The sequence below is a fragment of the Alexandromys fortis genome, unplaced genomic scaffold (assembly GCF_014885135.2).
Source record: "Alexandromys fortis isolate MF-2015 unplaced genomic scaffold, M_Fortis_MF-2015_v1.1 scaffold_209, whole genome shotgun sequence".
In the NCBI taxonomy this organism is placed as follows: Eukaryota; Metazoa; Chordata; class Mammalia; order Rodentia; family Cricetidae; genus Alexandromys; species Alexandromys fortis.
Genome location: NW_026068090.1, coordinates 139,823 through 159,270, shown reverse-complemented (window position 1 = coordinate 159,270; position 19,448 = coordinate 139,823). Strand labels below are relative to the sequence as shown.

Genomic DNA, 19,448 nt, shown 5'->3' with positions numbered 1-19,448 from the left:
TGGCAGGACCTCTTAATGAGCTGCAGGGTTTTGCAGCTGAAGCTGAGTCAGGAAGCCTCTCTTAGATGAGAGCGCTTGCTTGCCTCTAGCAAGCGGAGTAGACCCAAGAAATTTCTGCTACCAAGAAAACATGCTTCACTCCATTCTTTCCCAAGCTTTCTCAGGCTTTTTGTAGATTCAGTTAGCCCCACGTTGGGTGCCATCTGTTGAAATAGGAGTGGCGGGGCTGCGTCCCCAACACCCCGGCCGCTTGGCTAGCTTATGCCCGAAATAACAACACTCCCACATCAATCATCGTTTTCATTTCCAAAAATTGAAACAGGCTTTGATCATATCCAAAGTTTGACATACTATTGTAGGTTCACCTCTGCCCTTTATGGTTCTATAGTCCAAGTTCTTAAGACATTTGCACCACACAACCCTGTACAAATACTACATCACTGTCTCCTCCCTCGGTCATTTCCCAGGCTGAAAAAGGCATGGTAGTCTTCCAGAGCATTGGTTATGGGCGAGAACACAGTTGCAAGAGGAGGAAGCAACTACTGGTTTGATTCTGATATTTACTCATTAGTCACTTCTCCATACTGAAATTCTTTAGTGCTCATTCCCTTCTAGTTGGTTGACATAAGCCTTCCACCAAACAGTACAGCTATGCCCACAGATGACAGGAGGACTAAATGTCTTATTGAAACTAAGATGACACCACTGAGTCTGGTCGGTGCTCTTAGGAGGTGGCTGCTGGATGGAGCATGAGCATAAATTCATCCCTTTTCTTATCTTTATCCTCAGTCATTCAGTTCTGTATGATGCTGGAGTTGGTTCTGGTCTATGGGAGACTCAACAGATTGTCTAGAGAGAAATGCCTAGCTATGGATTTTCTAAAGCTATTCCGCCACAAAGTTCTTAGTATAAAGCTGCATTTTAAAAGTTCAAACTCTCCATATGTACAATTATAAGGTATAAGTGGAATTTAGGCATTAAATAGTGAACTATCAAAGTTTCCTGGTAATGTCCCTCAGCCTACTCCACCACTGGTTTGAAAGTTACATTCTTTTATCTTCTTTTATCTTCTCCTGTGCCCAGGATAGCCTAATATTTAAAGTAGATTTTCTAGCTCTGAGAAGTCAAAAGCTTCTTTTCCCCAACTTCATGTAAAAGCCAGTACTAAAAATTAATTTTAGAGCTAAAATTATGCTCAAAAACTCCATATCTTTTCATAATAATTTGACTCGAGTTTGGTCCTGGAGTCAGGGACCTTGAGAGGATTGGAGAATTTACCTGAGGCAATGGAGAAAGAGGAACAAATGTTATCTAAGCAATCTTGGTATTAGGGATATGTAAAATGAAGCTTGGGCTTAGTCAGGGATTTACATTAAACATTGGAGAATTGTGCTATTCCAAGTTTCTTATTTGTCTTATTTTTTTAAATGATAGACTTGTATTTTAGTTTTGGCTTGACCATTGACTTTCTTAGATTATATTTTCTAAAGTGCTAAAGTGACTTTTTTTTTTTAAACTTAAGAGCATCCATTTTGGCCTTTAAAAACTCATCATGACTTATAAACTTGAAGCTAAATTTCTTAAAATTTGAAAAAAGATTCTAACCAAAATGGACAGAAGCGTGATTCTGAAGCCTTAGCACCAGGAGTGATTGCCGTTTAAAAGTGCATTATCAGAACTTTTTTTTTTTTTTTTTTTTTTTTTTTTTTTTTTTTTTTTTTTTTTTTTTTTTTTTTNTTTTTTTTTTTTTGAGACAGGGTTTCTCTGTGGTTTTGGAGCCTGTCCTGGAACTAGCTCTTGTAGACCAGGCTGGTCTCGAACTCACAAAGATCCGAACTCACAAAGATCCGCCTGCCTCTGCCTCCCAAGTACTGGGATTAAAGGCGTGCGCCACCACCGCCCGGCTATCAGAACTTTTATGGAAGTGTTTTGAGCCAAAGTCTTCTCATGGAACTTTTGTGATCAGTTAGCAATGTAAAGATAAGTCATAACAAAGGCTCGAGAAGAGTCAAAGGGACCTGGAACATTTTCAGGGTTTATCTACCAAGGTCTTTATCTATTTTCTTCACTTTGACTTTTGACTGACTTTTCTTTTACCCTTTTTATTTTTATTTTTTATTTTGATTGCCTTCACAGCAATCTCACTTTTACCTCCTTTTCTTCATCCCTTTGTTATCTCAGCAAAGCTATTGTTATCATGTGTTATCTTGGAACCTCTGAAATGGCATCTCACAATGTCCTTTGATATCTTCTATTTGTTCACCATTTAGCTCTGGGAGAGGTGGTATTCCACGTCCACCTTGTCTGTTTAAATGAGGAAATGACTTGGTTTAGAGATGTTAACTCTGATGGACAGTTAAGCCCATTCTTAAGCCTCATTAAACTTTCTCATATTTATGTTGCATCCATCTTTGATAGATAAATGTCATTTTAATAGGGACAACCCAAGAAAATTTGAAAAGTTTGCCAATATAATAAATATCTGAAAGTGTTCAAAGAATTTAGTAAATTGTGTTTAAGAAGGTTTTAGAATTCTACTATCTACAAGTTGTGCTTGATTACCCTTGCTATAGAGAAACAGGAAATCAGATACCATGAAAGTGAAGGATAAAATGATCTCAGCTCTCATGTCTTGTTATTATTATTATTATTAATTATTATTATTAAGCTTATTGTGCTTCATTGCACAAAATTAAATAGGTTTTAAAAAAGGGAATTACAGTACAGGAGCTTATCACCTAATCTTCCTTTTCTACTTCAAGATATCGGATTCATACTGCATAGAAAATGCATGTGCTAACAGAATAGTCATTAGTTCTGTTTTTAGGCTCTTATCCACACCAAAGTTTAGGTGGCACCCAGAAATATCATGGGCTTCCTCACTTAAGAAGAGCCTCTTCCAATCATCGCCAAATATTTATATGTTCCTGGGTTGAGTTCCTGACTTAATAATGTGCAAAAGTCTCTCTCGGATCTGCTTGGTGCGCACAGCATAGACAACTGGGTTGAGGATGGGTGGGATGAGGAGATAAAAGTTGGCCAAGAGAATATGGATATGGGGAGGCACATGATGGCCAAAGCGATGGGTGAGAGACGAGACAGCAATAGGGACATAGAAGACGAGGATGGCACAGATGTGAGACCCACATGTCCCTAAAGTTTTAAACCTGGCATCAGAGGTGGACAATCCCAACACAGCTCTGAAAATCATTACATAAGATGCAGTTATAGCTAGCGAGTCTAGGATTAACACCAGGAATCCAATTCCCATTCCATATAAATTGTTGACTCTCGTGTCACCGCATGCCAAAGTGACCACAGCCATGTGCTCACAGTAAGAGTGAGCAATGGTTTGGGTTCGATAAAGGGGCAGCCTCAGGCGAATTAGGAGTGGAAGAGGTCCAATGTAGAATACTCCTCGGAGGAGTGCAGCCAGCCCCAAGCGTCCCACCACAGCATGGGTAAGCACTGACGTATGGTGTAGTGGGTCACAGATGGCCACGTAGCGGTCAAAAGCCATGGCAAGAAAGATGCCTGACTCAACAGTCGCAAAGCAGTGGACAAAGAACATCTGAACCAAGCAGGTGTCTAGACCAATGCTGCAGGCACCAAACCAGAAGATGGCTAATAGTTTGGGCATTGTAGAAGTTGACAGGACCAGGTCAATGACAGCCAGCATGCACAGAAAGAAGTACATGGGCTGGTGCAGGCTGCGCTCTGTCTTAACCACTGCCAAGATGGTGATGTTCCCCACCACAGCCACCAGGTACATGGAACTGAAGGGGATGGAGAGCCAGATGTGCAGGTGCTCCAACCCTGGGATGCCGGTGAGCCAGAAGGAGCTGGGTACTGAGCAGGCATTGTTAGAAATGAGCATGCCTGGGAGCAGGGGCTATGCAGAGGTGCTCTCGAGGTCAGGTTTCTGCTCCTGTGAGAGAGAATGGCTCTTGCAGCTCTGGAACAGATCCTCATTTCCATTCTTGGTAACTTGTGGCACCTACGAAAAGAAGAATTCTGAATGGCAGCTTGAAAGATCACTGTTACTGAATTTATAAGAATTGTATATGATGATACCCATTGCTAAACACAGAAACAGGCACGCTCAGGGTTTCTGTCACTGACTTTCCAAATGGAGTATAGAAATATATACCCTTGACCCAGGAAGTTTATTTCGGAGAACTTTTCTAAAAGAGAAAGAAAATGCAGAAATGATATCCCAATAATAGTTAAATGAAAATAAAAAGTAACATGCTTACTCAGTAACTGTATATGCTTTTTTAAATCATCGACCAATATCATTGATATCAATAATGTAGTCTAATTAGCCTCTTCATATTTTTATTCTAATGAAAAGTTGGAGCTATGTGGTCAACATAAATAAAGCTTAAATTTTAATTTGCACATTTACTGAGTTAAAATTATATGTACTAATAATTCTATACTAAAACTATATGTATTTACTAATATAATGGTAGCAAATGGAGGCTGTCTCTGATTGTCACTATGCACAATGAGACACATGTGCTTGTGCACATGCATGCTCACCAGTGTGTGCATGCATCACACAAACACACATACAGACAGACAGAAAAACACACACAGACACATAGACACAGACAGACATACAGATACACAAACACACAGAGACACACATACAGATACACAAACACACAGATACAGACAGATATACATATACACAAATACACAGACACACATACAGACACACAAACACACACAAACACACAGACACATAGACACACACAAACACAGACATACATACAGATACATAAACACACATAGACACACAGACACAGACAGACACACACACAGATTTCACACACATTTTAGGTTGCTGAATTTTAAGCTTAAACAGATGGAAGAATAGACTCAACTTCTTGGGAACGGTTACTCTCTCTTTTGCATAATCTTTGCTCCTTAGTTTTTGGTGGGCTGGCCTATAAGCACATCGTGTGCCTTTTGCTTTCAAGGACTCCAACGCATAACAGTCTTATTTTGAAATGTCATAGCTAGCTTCATTAGCATGAATTTATATTGATTGAAGAGACATACTGATTGTGTTGGGATCAGTTCAGGGTAAAGAGATCCTGTAACTTAAGACAAGGGGCTCAACTGGGCTGCAGGACTCCAGACTTTTCTCTGCAGTTCCTAAATACTAGGACACCAAGCCTTCTATATCGTGATTTCTTTTTATTTTGACTCAACCAAAAAAGTCTCAACCACTACTGCTTTTGACTAACCCTACAAAGAGAGCAGTTTCTGCTCTAGAAACGTGCTTCCAGGAGCTTTGCTCTCCTTGATCCTAGTGTGTGCTTACCCATGGGGCGTGCCCACAGAGCTGTAGGCTCCGTTCCTCACAGTGGTTAGCTCTTATCTGATGCCTGGGAAAATGTAGTTGGCAGCAAGGGGAAGGCGGTGCCCCCATCACGATCACTTTCTTTCCTTTCCTTTATCTAGGTTCTGAAAACTAGCCGGTTATTTCCCCAAGGCTTCACAGAGAGCATGCATGCTTCCCTCTGGACTTTAATCCCCTCTCAGGAGCAGTCTTCACTCCCTGTCCACTCGAGCTCCAAGGGCCAGACACAGACTTGTTCGTACCCTCTGGTGGATGGTCTTTGACTGCTTCCCTTGGGACTGAGGTACTTATAGACTCTGAGAGTCCTACCTCAGGATCTCTCTCAAGAGAAGGGTGGGGAAAACTACTAGATCCTCCTAGATAGCTATGTAACTATTGCAGGATCTTTTCACTACCTCTAAAAACAACAACAACAACAGCAGCAACAGAAAAAAAAATCAACAAACAGCCAAAAAGCATTCATCACCATGGGGAAGATGGTTCAGTAGCTGAAGTTATTGCTTTGCAAACATGAGGACCTGAGTGTGATCTTCATAACCCATGTAAAAAAGCTGGGAGTGGTGGTGCACGCCTATGATCCTACTACTAGGGCAAGAGGAGAGGCAGTAGACGGCTCCCTGGGGCTTATGGCCAGCCAACAGTCTGCTTGGTGAGCTCTCAGCTAGTGAGAGACCCTGTCTCAGTAGACAAAGGGAATGGCGCATAAGGAATGACGTCAGAGGTTTATCTCTCCACACACATATAGACAAATATGCAGTCTCTCTCTCTCTCTCTCTCTCTCTCTCTCTCTCTCTCTCTCTCTCTATGTCTCTCTGTCTCTCCTTTATTCAGATTTCGGATCTCCCACTCTGGTAGCGTGAGTTCCCCCTTTTTTAATCTTTTTTTTTTAAATCTCTACTTTTTTCAGTTCATTTTTGTTTCACCCAAATATTTGTAAGTTGGAAATAGTTGTGTGTGGTAATATTCTAAGGCTAATGAGAAGGCTAATTTTAGTTCTCCCTTCATATGCAGAGGCACAGACATATTTCCCAACATCATATATCTGTAGAAGCACAGACTGGATTCCTAGGATGGTCGGGCATAGCGTGAGGAGCCCCGTTTCGGTTTTCTCCTTAAGGAATTTCTCCAGCCTATGCACAATGGCATCAAGAAAACTTTTCTGGAAAATGTCCTTGAAGCAAAACATACATTTTACAGATAAGAAAAAGGGTACCATTTACTTTTATTATTTATGTGGCATAAACACTTCTTTATTTGAAAGGAATTAATATACTTATTTTGAGGCATTTGTTTTGCTTTTATTTTTATGGAGTTTAAACAATTGAATACTTGAAAAGAATTTGTACCCAATATACTTACTTTGAAAATTATTTTTCCCTTTTCTCTGGATTTTTGGTATTTGTGACAATGGGAAGGATGATTTCAGAAAATACTGAAAAGATCTTTCTCTATGGGCTGTGGACATCTGTACAAGGAGAGAGTCTCATAGTCTCTTAGTTGTAGTGCTGGAGACTGAACCAAGGACCCTATGGCCGCCATGCGTGCGCTCTATCACTAAGTTATACTCCACTGTAAGGTTAGGGGCAGGTACAGGCAGAAGAGGTCCCAGAGGTCAGAGGGCATTCATAGGTGGAATGAGGATACGTGGGGATGATATGAGGATGGTAGGGTACCAGTGAAAGGAGTGAAATTCAGGAAGAACTATGGAGAGTGAAATGGGGATGAGGAAGAATTAAGGCTGGGAGAGGCCAAGGACCTACATCTATTAAGAGCTAGAACTGGCACTCGCTATGCTGGATGACATCCATTGCCATGCTCACCTAATAACGCGGCAGGACATTTTCCTCATGGAAATGAACATGGAACGTTTGTGTGATCCCAGAGCCTAAATATTGGGTCTTCTGCTCAAGATAAAAGGATTCTAGAAAAACTCTTTACTTATTCCTTATTAGAATCCCATTCACGGATGGGAAAATGAACCATTACTCTTTGGAGATGTATATAAACCACTAAAATTAGATAGGACCCCGTATATTTTCAGTTTAGCATATGTGCTAGCGAGCTTTCAATCAAGTTTTCCTCCAGAATTACACACAATCAGCGGGCAGTTTCAGAGAGACCACTGATGAGGTTATAAACTTGAAATTAAAGTTTCAAATTATAAGGAGAGTTGTCTTGTGTTTTGGTATTTCTGTGTTGGTCTGACCAACACATTTTCACTAGCGGTTTGGAAGTTTAGTTCTGCAACAAAGCTGATTGGCTGAAACCCAAACTGAGGGCTAAGTAGAATCATTACATAAGTGAGGAAGACATTTAGTGGCATCAAACTTGCTTTCATCATTTTTTAACTGTGTACATAAATTTAATGATTAAATTCTGCTATTTTTTCAAAAAAATTCATTTCTATGTACAGTTTTTTTAAAGGATTTATTTATTATGTATACAGCGAGCATTCTACCTGCATGTGTGCCTGTACTGCAGGCCAGCGAGGGCATTGAAACACATTGCAGATGGTGGTAGAGCCATTGTGTGGTTGCTGGGAATGGAACTCAGGACCTCTGGAAAGGCTGCCAGTGCTCTTAACCTCTGAACCGTCTATCCAGTCTCCATCTTTGGAAATTTAATGGAATGTATCTTGACTATATTCACCCTTTCCCCCTCATTCCTCCCAGATCCTTTCTGCCTTCCATGGCCACTCAACTTTGTGTCTTATTTTTAAAAAGTTAAATATAGCTTGTGCTGCTGATATATTCTTGGATATTTGGCCTTCACCAGAGGGTTTAACCCACCAGCAGCCCATCCTTTAAAGAATATAGACTCTCCCTCTCTGCACTTGTCAACTGCTGGGGTGGGATTTTGTGCCCACCTCTCTTCCCCACACTGCTATTCTATCCAGGGCCAGTTTGAAGGGCTCTTGCGCATGCTGTCCCAACGGCTGGGAACACATAGGTTCCAGGAAACTCTTGTCAGTGCATCCAGTTGGTGCCCTGCATCATCTTATTTTCAGTTGGGTGCTATCTCCTGAACAGGGTTAGAATGATAATGTTTGCTTCTGATTCCAAGGCTGTATGTAGGCGTCTTTTGAATATATATAAATTTAAGATAATTTTGTGGGGTAAGGCAAGGCCTTTTTAAAAAAATTGTTCTTCAATCTGATGTACACTTTTCTCTATCTGGGAAAATGAAAAGATTGAGAGTTGGTACGTGCCAATTAAAGGGTGAGGCATTGGTCTTAAAAATGCCTTGAATACAAAATAGTCAGCTATGAAAGACTCATCTGATAAGCTTAGTTTACCGAAGGCCGAACTCATCTGTCTGATGTGCGAATATTGAACCAAGACTTAGAAGCAGCGTAAGTGCTTGTACAGAACGCAGCAGGTTGCGAGCTTCCCCCCTCCTGAGGTTCTGCAGCAGTAAAATGCTGTGAAGGAGGGCAGAGAACACATCCTTCCTGCTCTGACTTTTCTGCATCTGCATTCCTCTTTCCTACCTTACCTGATCCTGATCTGAAGGAGGAAGCTGGTGTCTGTGGGGCTCAGGAGAGTGATGTCGCCCACAGATGCAGAAAGAACAGTAGAGACGGGGAGGGGTAACGCTGGTTAAGCATGCTTGGTTCACCAACTCTCTTATGGAGAAGAACCTAAGTTACAAAATTATGCGCGTGGTAAATGATCTAATTTTCTACTAGCAGAAACAGAGTTGGAACAGTTTGAGTTCCCACAGGTTCAAACTTTGGAGCTGTGAAGGTTTCTTTGTCTCATACTCTAGAACATGGTGCCCCATAACCCTAAGCATCTGGTTAGAATACCATGAGAGAGACTGCTTTCTCAGCATGGCTATACTTTTTATAAGGAATGGCATGCTTTGTAATGTTAGTGCATGTAAATGTGCACGTAGTAGACCATCTCCTTTTTGAACACATGGGATCCTTCCTGCATGATGTAAACCAGAGGTAGGAAAAAGTTTCTAAAGTCTATTTTTTCTGATATTGTCCTTTGATATACCTTAGTATTAATTCAGCCCCCCCCCAAATACTGTAGAGAGAAATGCAGGGATTTACAGTTTTCATAAATATGGAACTCCCATCCCTTCTGAGTCCAAGCAGACTCAGTTGGCAGGACTTTCTGATTTCTGCATACTATCCTTAGAACATCTTCCAGCTCCAGGGAGGCCAGGACAGAACAGAGCAGGATTTAGATCTAAGAAATTGCAACTCAGAAGGCGTGTCTTTCCTGTTTCCCACTCCAGAGCAGCCATGGTGTGCTGCGGTGAGCTTGGAGTGCAGTAGATTCTCTGTGCCTCCTCCTGGGACAAGTCTGGGCATTACCCTCTGCGCTGGGCTCCAGCCACTCCACCACTCTCAGATGGTATTCCCAAGACTGTTGAGCAGAATGTTTATAAGTCTCTGAAGCATTAGAGAGTTCTGGGCTCTTCTGACCTGATCAAAGCATCTTAGGAAGGGGAACCAAGAAAGGAGTGCTGACTACCAGGAAGACTTTCAGCTGATGAGGATACTTGGAGTTCCTGGGCATTCAACTCTAGATCACACCTCCATTTAAGTCTCAACGGTAAGAACCAAGGGAAGGGATGCTCCTGGAATTGGACTAAAAGGGTAGTGGCCTCACAGAGGGTGCTTGGAAAATCTTTTACACGCCAATGCCAGCAAAGACTTAACACCTCCAGTGTTTGAGACGCAGCACTTTCTTCTCATTCAGCAGACCAGGCCAGGCAAGCATTTCTAGCAGAGAGGGCTTCAGACAAACCCTTGGCCTCCGGCACTTGCATTGCACCCAGAGAAGCATGCATACCGGCAGGTCAGAGGATTCTCCGTCACAGAAGAGGCCTAATTAAGGGTTAAAGCAGGCTTTCCTAAGATGATAATTACTACAGCAAGGGATTTTCCAAGTGAAGAAGGTAGGACTGTCTCAGTGCCAGGAAATAGCATGGGCAACTCAGCCGTAAAAGATCATGAACAGCCGACAAACAAGCATCTTCCCCATTGGAAAGCAGTAAACAGGGTGAGGAACAGTGAGTGCTGTGGTTGGTTATGGATGTCTCTGGATAGGGGTCTCAGGTGGGTGTCTTAATGTCAATACTGAACCTTTATGTCTGTGCGAGGCACCCTGCCCTCCTGCAGGTATTCAGGAACACACGTGGCTTGCTTCTGACGAGGGGCCTAAGGAGATATTTACTGTTAGGACCCTGGAGAAAAGATTGGCTCTGTCGAGTCTCACTCAGCCACTGAGGTACAGCTCTCGCTCCTGAGCTCCTTTCTCACAGTTAAGAATAGCTGGCACGGAGAGATAAAATGGAGGAGAGCTATTCAGAAAAACAGGTCTGTATGTGGTCAGACACAGGGAAGTGGGAGGAAGATTCTACAGTGCAACTTGTCTGCCCAATCCTAAAAGGGCCTTTCCTCCCCAGGGCAGCAGTGCAGGGACTTGCATGGCATTGGGAGGGAAGACAGGATCTGAAATAACTCTCATCAATGCAATAGTAGCAACAGCCGTGCAGAATTGTGGGCACAAAAGCACTCATCTGTCAGTTCTGCGTATTTTCCATTTAAGCAAAGCAAAGCTATTAAGTTCCACATTGAAGTCCTGCTTACTGTTACCTGCACAAGCTATGAAGTAATTTGATTAGAAGCAGGGGGTGAAATAAACAAATCTCCATTAATTATAAATCTCAACGTTGTGGACAAGGTTCTCTAGACTTGGCCCTCGCATTGTAGCTGTTTTTCCTGTTTTTCAGTCCCGTGGCTGGCCTCTCTCAGACTTTATGTCCCACTAGGGAAGCAATCTGCTTGTCAAGAGACAATACTGGGTGAAGGTTGTGCACCGATAGGCTGTTATCTAATACCCACAGAGGACACATGGATGTTGTGGAGACGGCTGAAGGGGCCATCTGCAGAGGCACAGCCAGCCTTGATGGGATTATGGAGGATGCAGATGAGCAGTGAGCATGCTTACTAGCCCAGGTGTAGTTAGCAGAACACAGTGGGGACCACTTTTCAAGAGCTGGGGCTTTTGGTAGAAGAAAATCTCCCATCCTGAACGTGCCTGATGGGAAGGGCAGGTGAGAACAAGCGTCTGGTTTCTGCTATTGCCCCTCTCTCTCTGCCTGGTTCCTCATACTGGCAGGACCAGGCTGGAAACAGGAGAGTCTGGATGATCCCAGAAATGGTCACCTTCTGGATGCACCATGCTGATACCTATTGGGGCAGCCTATAGGGCCAGGGAACTGAGACAGACTCACCCCAGGTATGGCTCTGCTCTACCCTGTCCAGTGAATTCAGAGGCCAGCTGTGATGGACCCTACCTTCCAGCCCAATGGTAGACTCATCATTTGTCTTTGTATGCATTGCTAACACTAGGTCTATTTAACAATCTCTGTGGAGCTTGGGGGTGAGCCCACTTTATGGAGAGAGGTACAAAGTCACAGGACGCTTACAGGGCAGCAACTGTACTGTTACCACTGCTCCCTGTGATGGACAGCTCCAAGTTCTTTGAGGTTTGATGAATATATTCTTGATTTCGCACCCTGGTATCAAATCAACGGGACATGGCATGCAACACCCAGAACAAGCCTTCAGGCTGCAGCTTTGAAAGATTGCTGTGAAGAGCTGCTAGCTGTAACCAGCAAGGAAAGTCAGACAGTTAGTGATGACTCCCGGATTAATTTACCGCAGAGTCTAGAAAGTCTGAGCTTCACCTCACCTCCAGGGAGCTTTCTTTAAGGAGTGGTTATTGTGAAGAACAGCCCTGTTTCTAGCCAGGTCCTGCCAGTATGAGGAACCAGGCAGAGAGAGAGGGGCAATAGCAGAAACCAGACGCTTGTTCTCACCTGCCCTTCCCACCAGGCACGTTCAGGATGGGAGATTTTCTTCTACCAAAAGCCCCAGCTCTTGAAAAGTGGTCCCCACTGTGTTCTGCTAACTACACCTGGGCTAGTAAGCATGCTCACTGCTCATCTGCATCCTCCATAATCCCATCAAGGCTGGCTGTGCCTCTGCAGATGGCCCCTTCAGCCGATTCCACAAACATCCGTGTGTCCTCTGTGTGTATTAGATAACAGTCTATTGGGGCACAACCTTCACCCAGTATTGTCTCTTGACAAGCAGATTGCTTCCTTAACGGAACATTAGAAGATCATTCTAATATGACCCTCCAAACCACTTTATAATATACCCAGAGAGAGAAATTACCAATTGAGTTCACTCCTGCCTCAGGGTAATTCATTTATTGATGTAAAGTATTACTCATTGAGGATTATACTGTAAAACTCATCCATTCATTCAAACACAGATTTTTGATTATGCTTGCTAAATTTACATGGATACTTTAATGCAACATGAAATTAATGTAGTATGAAATGTTACAGTTTCTTCTAACAGTTGTGGATCATTGTATGTTTTATGATATTTATTATATGTCCAAGAATACTGTTATTTTTTTTCTTTCCAGGGGAAAATGTGTTGCTGCATTTGGGGACATAAATGAGTTTTATTTATAAATAGAAATGCTCTCTTTTCATAATGCCTGCTCAGTACCCAGCTCCTTCTGGCTCACCGGCATCCCAGGGCTGGAGTCCCTGCACATCTGGCTCTCCATCCCCTTCGGCTCCATGTACTTGGTGGCCGTCGTGGGGAACATCACCATCTTAGCTGTGGTAAGGATAGAGCGCAGCCTGCACCAGCCCATGTACTTCTTTCTGTGCATGCTGGCTGTCATTGACCTGGTTCTGTCTACTTCCACTATGCCCAAACTCCTGGCAATCTTCTGGTTTGGTGCTGGCGCCATTGGCCTGGATGCCTGCTTATGCCAAATGTTTCTTATCCATTGCTTTGCTACTGTTGAGTCAGGCATCTTCCTTGCCATGGCTTTTGACCGATATGTAGCCATCTGCAACCCACTGCGTCATAGCATGGTGCTTACCCAGGCGGTGGTGGGTCGTTTGGGGCTGGCTGCTCTCCTCCGAGGAGTTCTTTACATTGGACCTCTACCGATTATGATCCGTCTGCGACTGCCTCTTTATAAAACCCAAGTCATCTCTCACTCCTACTGTGAGCACATGGCTGTGGTTGCCTTGACCTGTGGTGACAGCAGAGTCAATAATGTCTATGGGTTGAGCATTGGCTTTCTGGTGTTGATTCTGGATTCAGCGGCCATTGCCGCCTCCTACGTAATGATTTTCAGGGCAGTGATGGGGCTGGCCACTCCCGAGGCCAGGCTTAAAACCCTGGGGACATGCGGCTCTCATATCTGTGCCATTCTGATTTTCTATATTCCCATTGCTGTTTCTTCCCTCATTCACCGGTTTGGTCACCGCGTGCCTCCGCCAATCCACACGCTGCTGGCCAACTTCTACCTCCTCATTCCCCCGATCCTAAATCCCGTTGTCTATGCTGTTCGGACCAAGCAGATCCGAGACAGGCTTCTTCAGATCCTAAAGACAGGGACCAAGATCAGGTGACTGCAGTTTCCTCTTTTCTCTCAAGTAAGTCCCTGGAGAAGAAAGCATTCAAATATGGACTCCCATTCTGGGAAACCCAGTCTGGGCTGCGTAGCTGCGTTTGTAGTCCAGAAGGAGTGCACAATTCTGAAATGTCTGTTTATGACTGGAGGATGTTTGAACTGCAAAGAAGGTAAATCAACAATGACGTTGATACCAGCAGCAAGTAAATAGCACTTTAAAAATCCCACACTTTCCACACAATTCTTATAAATACTCTCAGATCTTATGAGGTATTATTGCTCACATGTTATGTATAAGGAAATAGGAAAAATTGCTCTATAATCCACATATAAAACGACTTAAACATTCTAGCTCAGTATTTGATTGAAATTTATAAGACACTTTGGTGTCATTACTAGCCCTTTGTATTTAGTTTTTTTCTAGACATGCTTTCATAAGTACATTTGAAAATCTTGCTCATTTCAAAGTCACCATAGATCCAAAAATATTTCCTGAGTTAACTGTTGCTAAAACAGATTTTAATAATAGAGAGAACCCGGTGTTTTAGAACACTGAACTGTATGTACAGCTGGCTGCAGACACCACTTAGGAAACCGAGCATGGATTAACAAAGCTATTGGATTAATGAGAAAATGACTGTATTTGCCAATTGCCTTTGTGGGTTTTGCTCTGGGCCTGAAGTACATGAGGCTTCAAGGAAGAGAAACTCTCCTTTCCCACTCAAATCCCCCCACCCTGAGTCCTGATCCACCTGTGGGATTTCTGTCTAAGAGGGATCAGTTTAAAATAAAGTTGCAATTTATAAACATGCTGGCATGTAGAAAATAGCTGTGTTGGATAGTGTTTTTGCCAACTTGACACAACCTGGAGCCACTTAAGAAGAGGGAGCTTCACTTGAGAAAATGCTTCAGATGGGCCTGTGGGACATTTTCTTAAAATTAATGACAGATATGGGAGACCAGCCCATTGTGAGTGTTTGCCATCCCTGGGAAGGTGGTCCTGAGTTGTATAAGAAAGCAGGTAGTAAGCAGCATTCCTCCACGCCCCTGTATAGGCTTTTTCTTCCTCTACATTTCAAAAGCCTCTAAGTCAACCAAAAATTCCCAATGAAGCATTGCTCACTATGTCAGTAACACTCCAGGGTGGGCCCTATTCCCAGGAGTAGAAAAGTGGACTACAAGTTCTTTTGTGTGTACTTTCTGTTTTATTTTGTTGTGGTATGTTTGTGTTGTTTGCTATGACTTTTTGCTTTTTTGCATCATGATTTTGAGAGAGAGAGAGAGAGAGAGAGAGAGAGAGAGAAAGAGAGAGAGAGAGAGAGAGAGAGAGAGAGAGAGAGAGAGAGAGAGAGAGGAAGGGGCCGAGTGTTGTGGAATAATCTTTGTGTGCACTGTGAAGATGTGTCTTTATCAAGGTGCTGAATGGCCTCCTTTTTGCTGAATGGCCAATAGCTAGGCAGGAAGAGATTGGGTGGAGAGAGAGGAAGAGGAGGTTAATGGAGATGCAGAAGAGACACGGGAGGACACTGAGAAGAAACAGGAGGTACAAGACGGAAGAGAGGTAAAAAGCCAAGAGGCAAATGTAGATGAATATAAATGGATTTATTTAAGTTATAAGAGCAAGTGGGGAGGGGGCTAGAGAGATGGCTCAGTGGTTAAGAGCATTGTCTGCTTTTCCAAAGGTCCTGAGTTCAATTCCCAGCTCACAACCATCTGTAATGAGGTCTGGTGCCCTCTTCTGGCCTTCGGGCATACACACAGACAGAATATTGTATACATAATAAATAAATAAATATTAAAAAAAAGAGCAAGTGGGACAAACCTAAGCTAAAGGCCAAGCTTTCATAATTAATAATAAGTCTCCATGTTGATTTTTATGAGCTGGCCAACTACATATGGTGTCCAATGTCTGGCCATGTATATCCACATAAGGCCTAAGAAAGTTTAAAGACAAAAAAATCAGAACTTGGAGTCAAACATGGCTTCCTGATGACCATGGGTAGGCTCAGTGGTATGCAGAGACTTGGCTACCAGCCACTGCCTGTGGCCCGGAGCCAGTGGCCAGTACCATGTGCCAGCACCAGGTGCTAAGCTGAGCCACACAGCAGCAGATATAACAGTTTAAGATTTGTCTCACGCGACCAGAGAACACTGCAGCGGCTCAGTAAAGACAGATCCAGAAGGAAAAAGAACCTCTAAACAGGTTATAGTGTGTTTAAAAAAATGTGCATAGATTTTAAAAAAGAAAGGAAAATGAGTATAGACAGCCATAGAAAAGTAGTTTATAAATAATAAGATAAAGTCTTTACAGAGAATAAAATAGTATAAAAATGATAAGTCATGTAACGATGGAAAATACACAGAAAGTCTGGATCCTATATGGTGTCTTGTTGACTTTAAATTGTTTTATTGCTGATGAGCAAACAAAGGCTGCTGAGAGATGTGGGAGAGAAGAGGAACTGCTGAATTAAACCAGCCTAGCTACGTTAGGAATGCCTTAACCTTAAAGTGGAATTCAAAATTGTATTGCATCAGAGAAGAGGTTATGCTTTTGTTTCTATAGCAAACAAGAGGCTGTGAATTCCTTCAAGGTTAAAGAGAGTCAGGTTTTATAGGCGGAGACCTTCTGAAAATCTTGACTACAAGTATGAAGAAATAAACCTAAAAAATTTCCAAAACAAACTACAAGAGCGGTGGCGTATATTTACCTGCTCAGACATAAAACAAAAGATTTTTGGCTAGCAGTGTACAACACTTGTAACATGCTTGTGTTAATACAGATACGTATGCTACCTTTGAAAGTCTGTGTGTTTTTAGAGTAAAGGGACCAGACACCAATGAAAACAGGTAGCCCAGGTGACCCAGCCTCTCAGAGTGCCTCTGTTGCAGTTTCCTCAGAGTTCTACATCCAGAACAGCTTTATTCAAAGTTGTTGCCTGAGATGGTCCAGCCTCCAGACTATTCCAGCCAGGACTGCAGATAGACCTTGTGTTTTCCCTTTGCACAAAGACTGAGCCATAAAGATTATGGCTAGTTTTCCCAGGACTTGACCATTATCTCAATTTTCTCAGGTTCCAGATCTCCCAGACAACAGGAAGCAGTCTAGAGGATAAAACACCTATATTCCCAAGAGGTGGGATGGTTAATTTTTGATCTTTTTGTGGGTTATAAATGTTTGTCATCATTTAGGGGGGCTGTGTTAAGTAAATATAATAAGAAAAGAGGCGTCTCTGCCAGCACAAGAAAGTCCAATTAGGTCAAATCAAACTGAATCAAAATACCCATTGTTGTATTCAGAATGATGCTCTTGGGTGGTCGAGTACACAGTGGGGAGACAGGACAGCAGGGAGCCCATTCAGAGCCCCAAACCACATGTTTCTCCTCTGGGAGCACACTTAAATACCCTGTGGGCATTCTGGAATTTCGAATCCAGAGCAAGGCAACTTCCAGACCTGGGAGCTGGGTTGGATGCCAGGGACTGGGGGCTATGCTCTCAACTTAAAAGGTTGGTTACAAATTTTTCCTGGTCATGGTCAGGGAGGAAGCTAAATAAAAGAGATCAGACTCAGGAATCTATTTCTAAAGGGAAAAAGGGGAATATAATAAAGAAATGATGGAATAAAAGAGTAGACTGTTGAGTCTAATTTGAATAAACACTAGTCTAAAATGTTTTATATTGGTATGGATTTTTATATATTGATATAAATTTAAGGTTATTTTTATTATACTGCATATATGTTTCTCTTTTTGTTTAAGGTATTGTACCTATATAGTTTGTTTAAAAATGTAAAATTTTAGTCTTTGAAAGCTATTTAGAATAATACAGAAATACATGTTAGTCATTAGTTATCTATAATAATCAAACTTATAGTCATGTTAAGTTTATTTATATATTTATAGATAATATATACGCATATTTATATATATTTTAGACAGGTGATTTTCAAACACTTCAAAGACCTTCAGAATATGGCATTTAAAATGCTTTAATAACATGAGAATTTTCAAGTCAGGCAGTGGTGGCAAACACCTTTAATCCCAGCACTTGGGAGGCAGAGGCAGGTAGATTTCTGTGAGTTTGAGGCCAACTTGATCTACAAGAACTAGTTCTAGGACAGCTAGGACTGTTACACAGAGAAACTCTAAAAAAAAAAAAAGGCTTTTTATGACAGTGAGACACGTCTGCTCTTGGCAGCACTAATTTACTTCAAAAAAGGATGATAGGGATTGAGGAACCTCCATATAGAGTTTGCTTTCTTTGTGGCAAATGTTAGCCATTTGGACATGAAACTGCTCTTGATTGAGTGTTGGCAGTATGCTGTCCAAATGGACAGGACACAAAAGAAGAAAACTGCCAAACTTTGCCAAGACAAGGCAGGACAGTACTTAAAAATTCATGTCTCCCAGAAAAGTCTGTCATATATTTTAGATCCATAGACTGAAGACGGATGCCCTAATGTTGCAGAGGAACCTTGGAGTGACTGTTCAGGCAGGCAGATACCTCTGTTATTTTTTAGTTTTGGAAGTGGTTTGCTCTGAACTTCCTATTTACTCAATACTTTATCCTTCTCAGGTCTCTGATGGAGTTGAAGATGAGATAGTTTTAGTTATAGTTTTCCTTTGTTACCAAATTCAGAAAAGAAACTTACAAAAGATATAAAATGTATAAGGTTGAGAGACATAAAAATTTGAGTTGTTTTTCTAAGAGCATGTTCTAATGTCCAAAAAGATGTTTTTAGGTTGGTAATACAAGATATGATAAAAAAAGTGATTTAGGTATAAAAATTTGGACTCACTAAGGTAGGATAGATAATATAGTACTCGCTCCAAATTTGCAAAATGCGTATGGACTGGATGCTGTAAATATAATTCTTACTTGAAAATTGTTCTTATTGTGTATAGTTTTACTTTGTTAAAGTTAAGTTCTTCCCTTTTAATTTGGACAATTGTTATTATTGTAGATAGTTTTACTGTATTAAAGTTAAAAAACCTTTCCTTTTTATTTAGACAAAAGAGGAAAATATTGTAGGATAATTTTTTGTGTACTTTGAAGATGTGCCTTTGCCAAGTTGACTTCTGATTGGTTTAATAAAGAGTGGAATGGCCAATAGCTAGGCAGGAAGGGGTTAGGTAGGTCTTCTAGGCAAAGAAAGAGGAAGAAGAAATGAATTAAGGCTTGGAGAGATGCCAGAGGACACAAAGAGGAGACAGGAAATGCAAGAAGGAAGAAAAGTAAAAAGCCATGAGACAAAACATAGATTAATATGAACGAGTTAATTTAAGTTATAAGAGCTGGTGGAACAAGCCTAAACTATAGGCTGAGCTTTTATAATTAATTATAAGTCTCTGTGTCTTTTTTTTTTTTTTTTTTGTGTGTGTGTGTGTGAGAGAGAGATGGCTACCCAAAGAAAGACTAACAGAGAAAGTGGAGTTGGGGGAAGGGGACAAACATATAGCGTATAAATACTTTTAAAATAAAGAAGAGATTTAAAATTATTCATTTAGATCAGAGGTTCTCAATCGTTTTAATGTTACAACCCTTTAATGTTGTGGTGACACTCAACCATTAATTTATTTTTTATTTATTTTTTTAAAATTTT

At 41.7% G+C, this 19,448-nt stretch overlaps 2 protein-coding genes and 1 pseudogene across 2 annotated transcripts; 2 read left to right on the top strand and 1 right to left on the bottom strand.

Annotated features, from left to right (window-relative positions):
• Positions 1 to 2,917: 2,917 nt before the first annotated feature.
• On the bottom strand, positions 2,918 to 3,877 carry LOC126488859 (olfactory receptor 52M1-like). The gene has a single exon (XM_050122630.1). It carries the CDS (start codon positions 3,875 to 3,877, stop codon positions 2,918 to 2,920), a length of 960 nt encoding a protein of 319 aa, XP_049978587.1.
• A 5,831-nt stretch (positions 3,878 to 9,708) lies between these two features.
• Or52m1 (olfactory receptor family 52 subfamily M member 1) lies at positions 9,709 to 13,924 on the top strand. Its single transcript, XM_050122631.1, has 2 exons — positions 9,709 to 9,942; positions 12,838 to 13,924. The coding sequence occupies exon 2, from the start codon at positions 12,893 to 12,895 to the stop codon at positions 13,844 to 13,846; it is 954 nt and encodes a 317-aa protein (XP_049978588.1). The 5' UTR covers positions 9,709 to 9,942; positions 12,838 to 12,892; the 3' UTR covers positions 13,847 to 13,924.
• The window catches only part of LOC126488865 (olfactory receptor 51H1-like), a 20,681-nt pseudogene continuing 15,133 nt past the window's right edge, over positions 13,901 to 19,448 (top strand).

Excerpts from the sequence above, each read along its gene's own strand:
- LOC126488859 (XM_050122630.1), bottom strand. The coding sequence starts at position 3,877 with ATGCTCATTTCTAACAATGCCTGCTCAGTACCCAGCTCCTTCTGGCTC.
- Or52m1 (XM_050122631.1), top strand. The coding sequence starts at position 12,893 with ATGCTCTCTTTTCATAATGCCTGCTCAGTACCCAGCTCCTTCTGGCTC.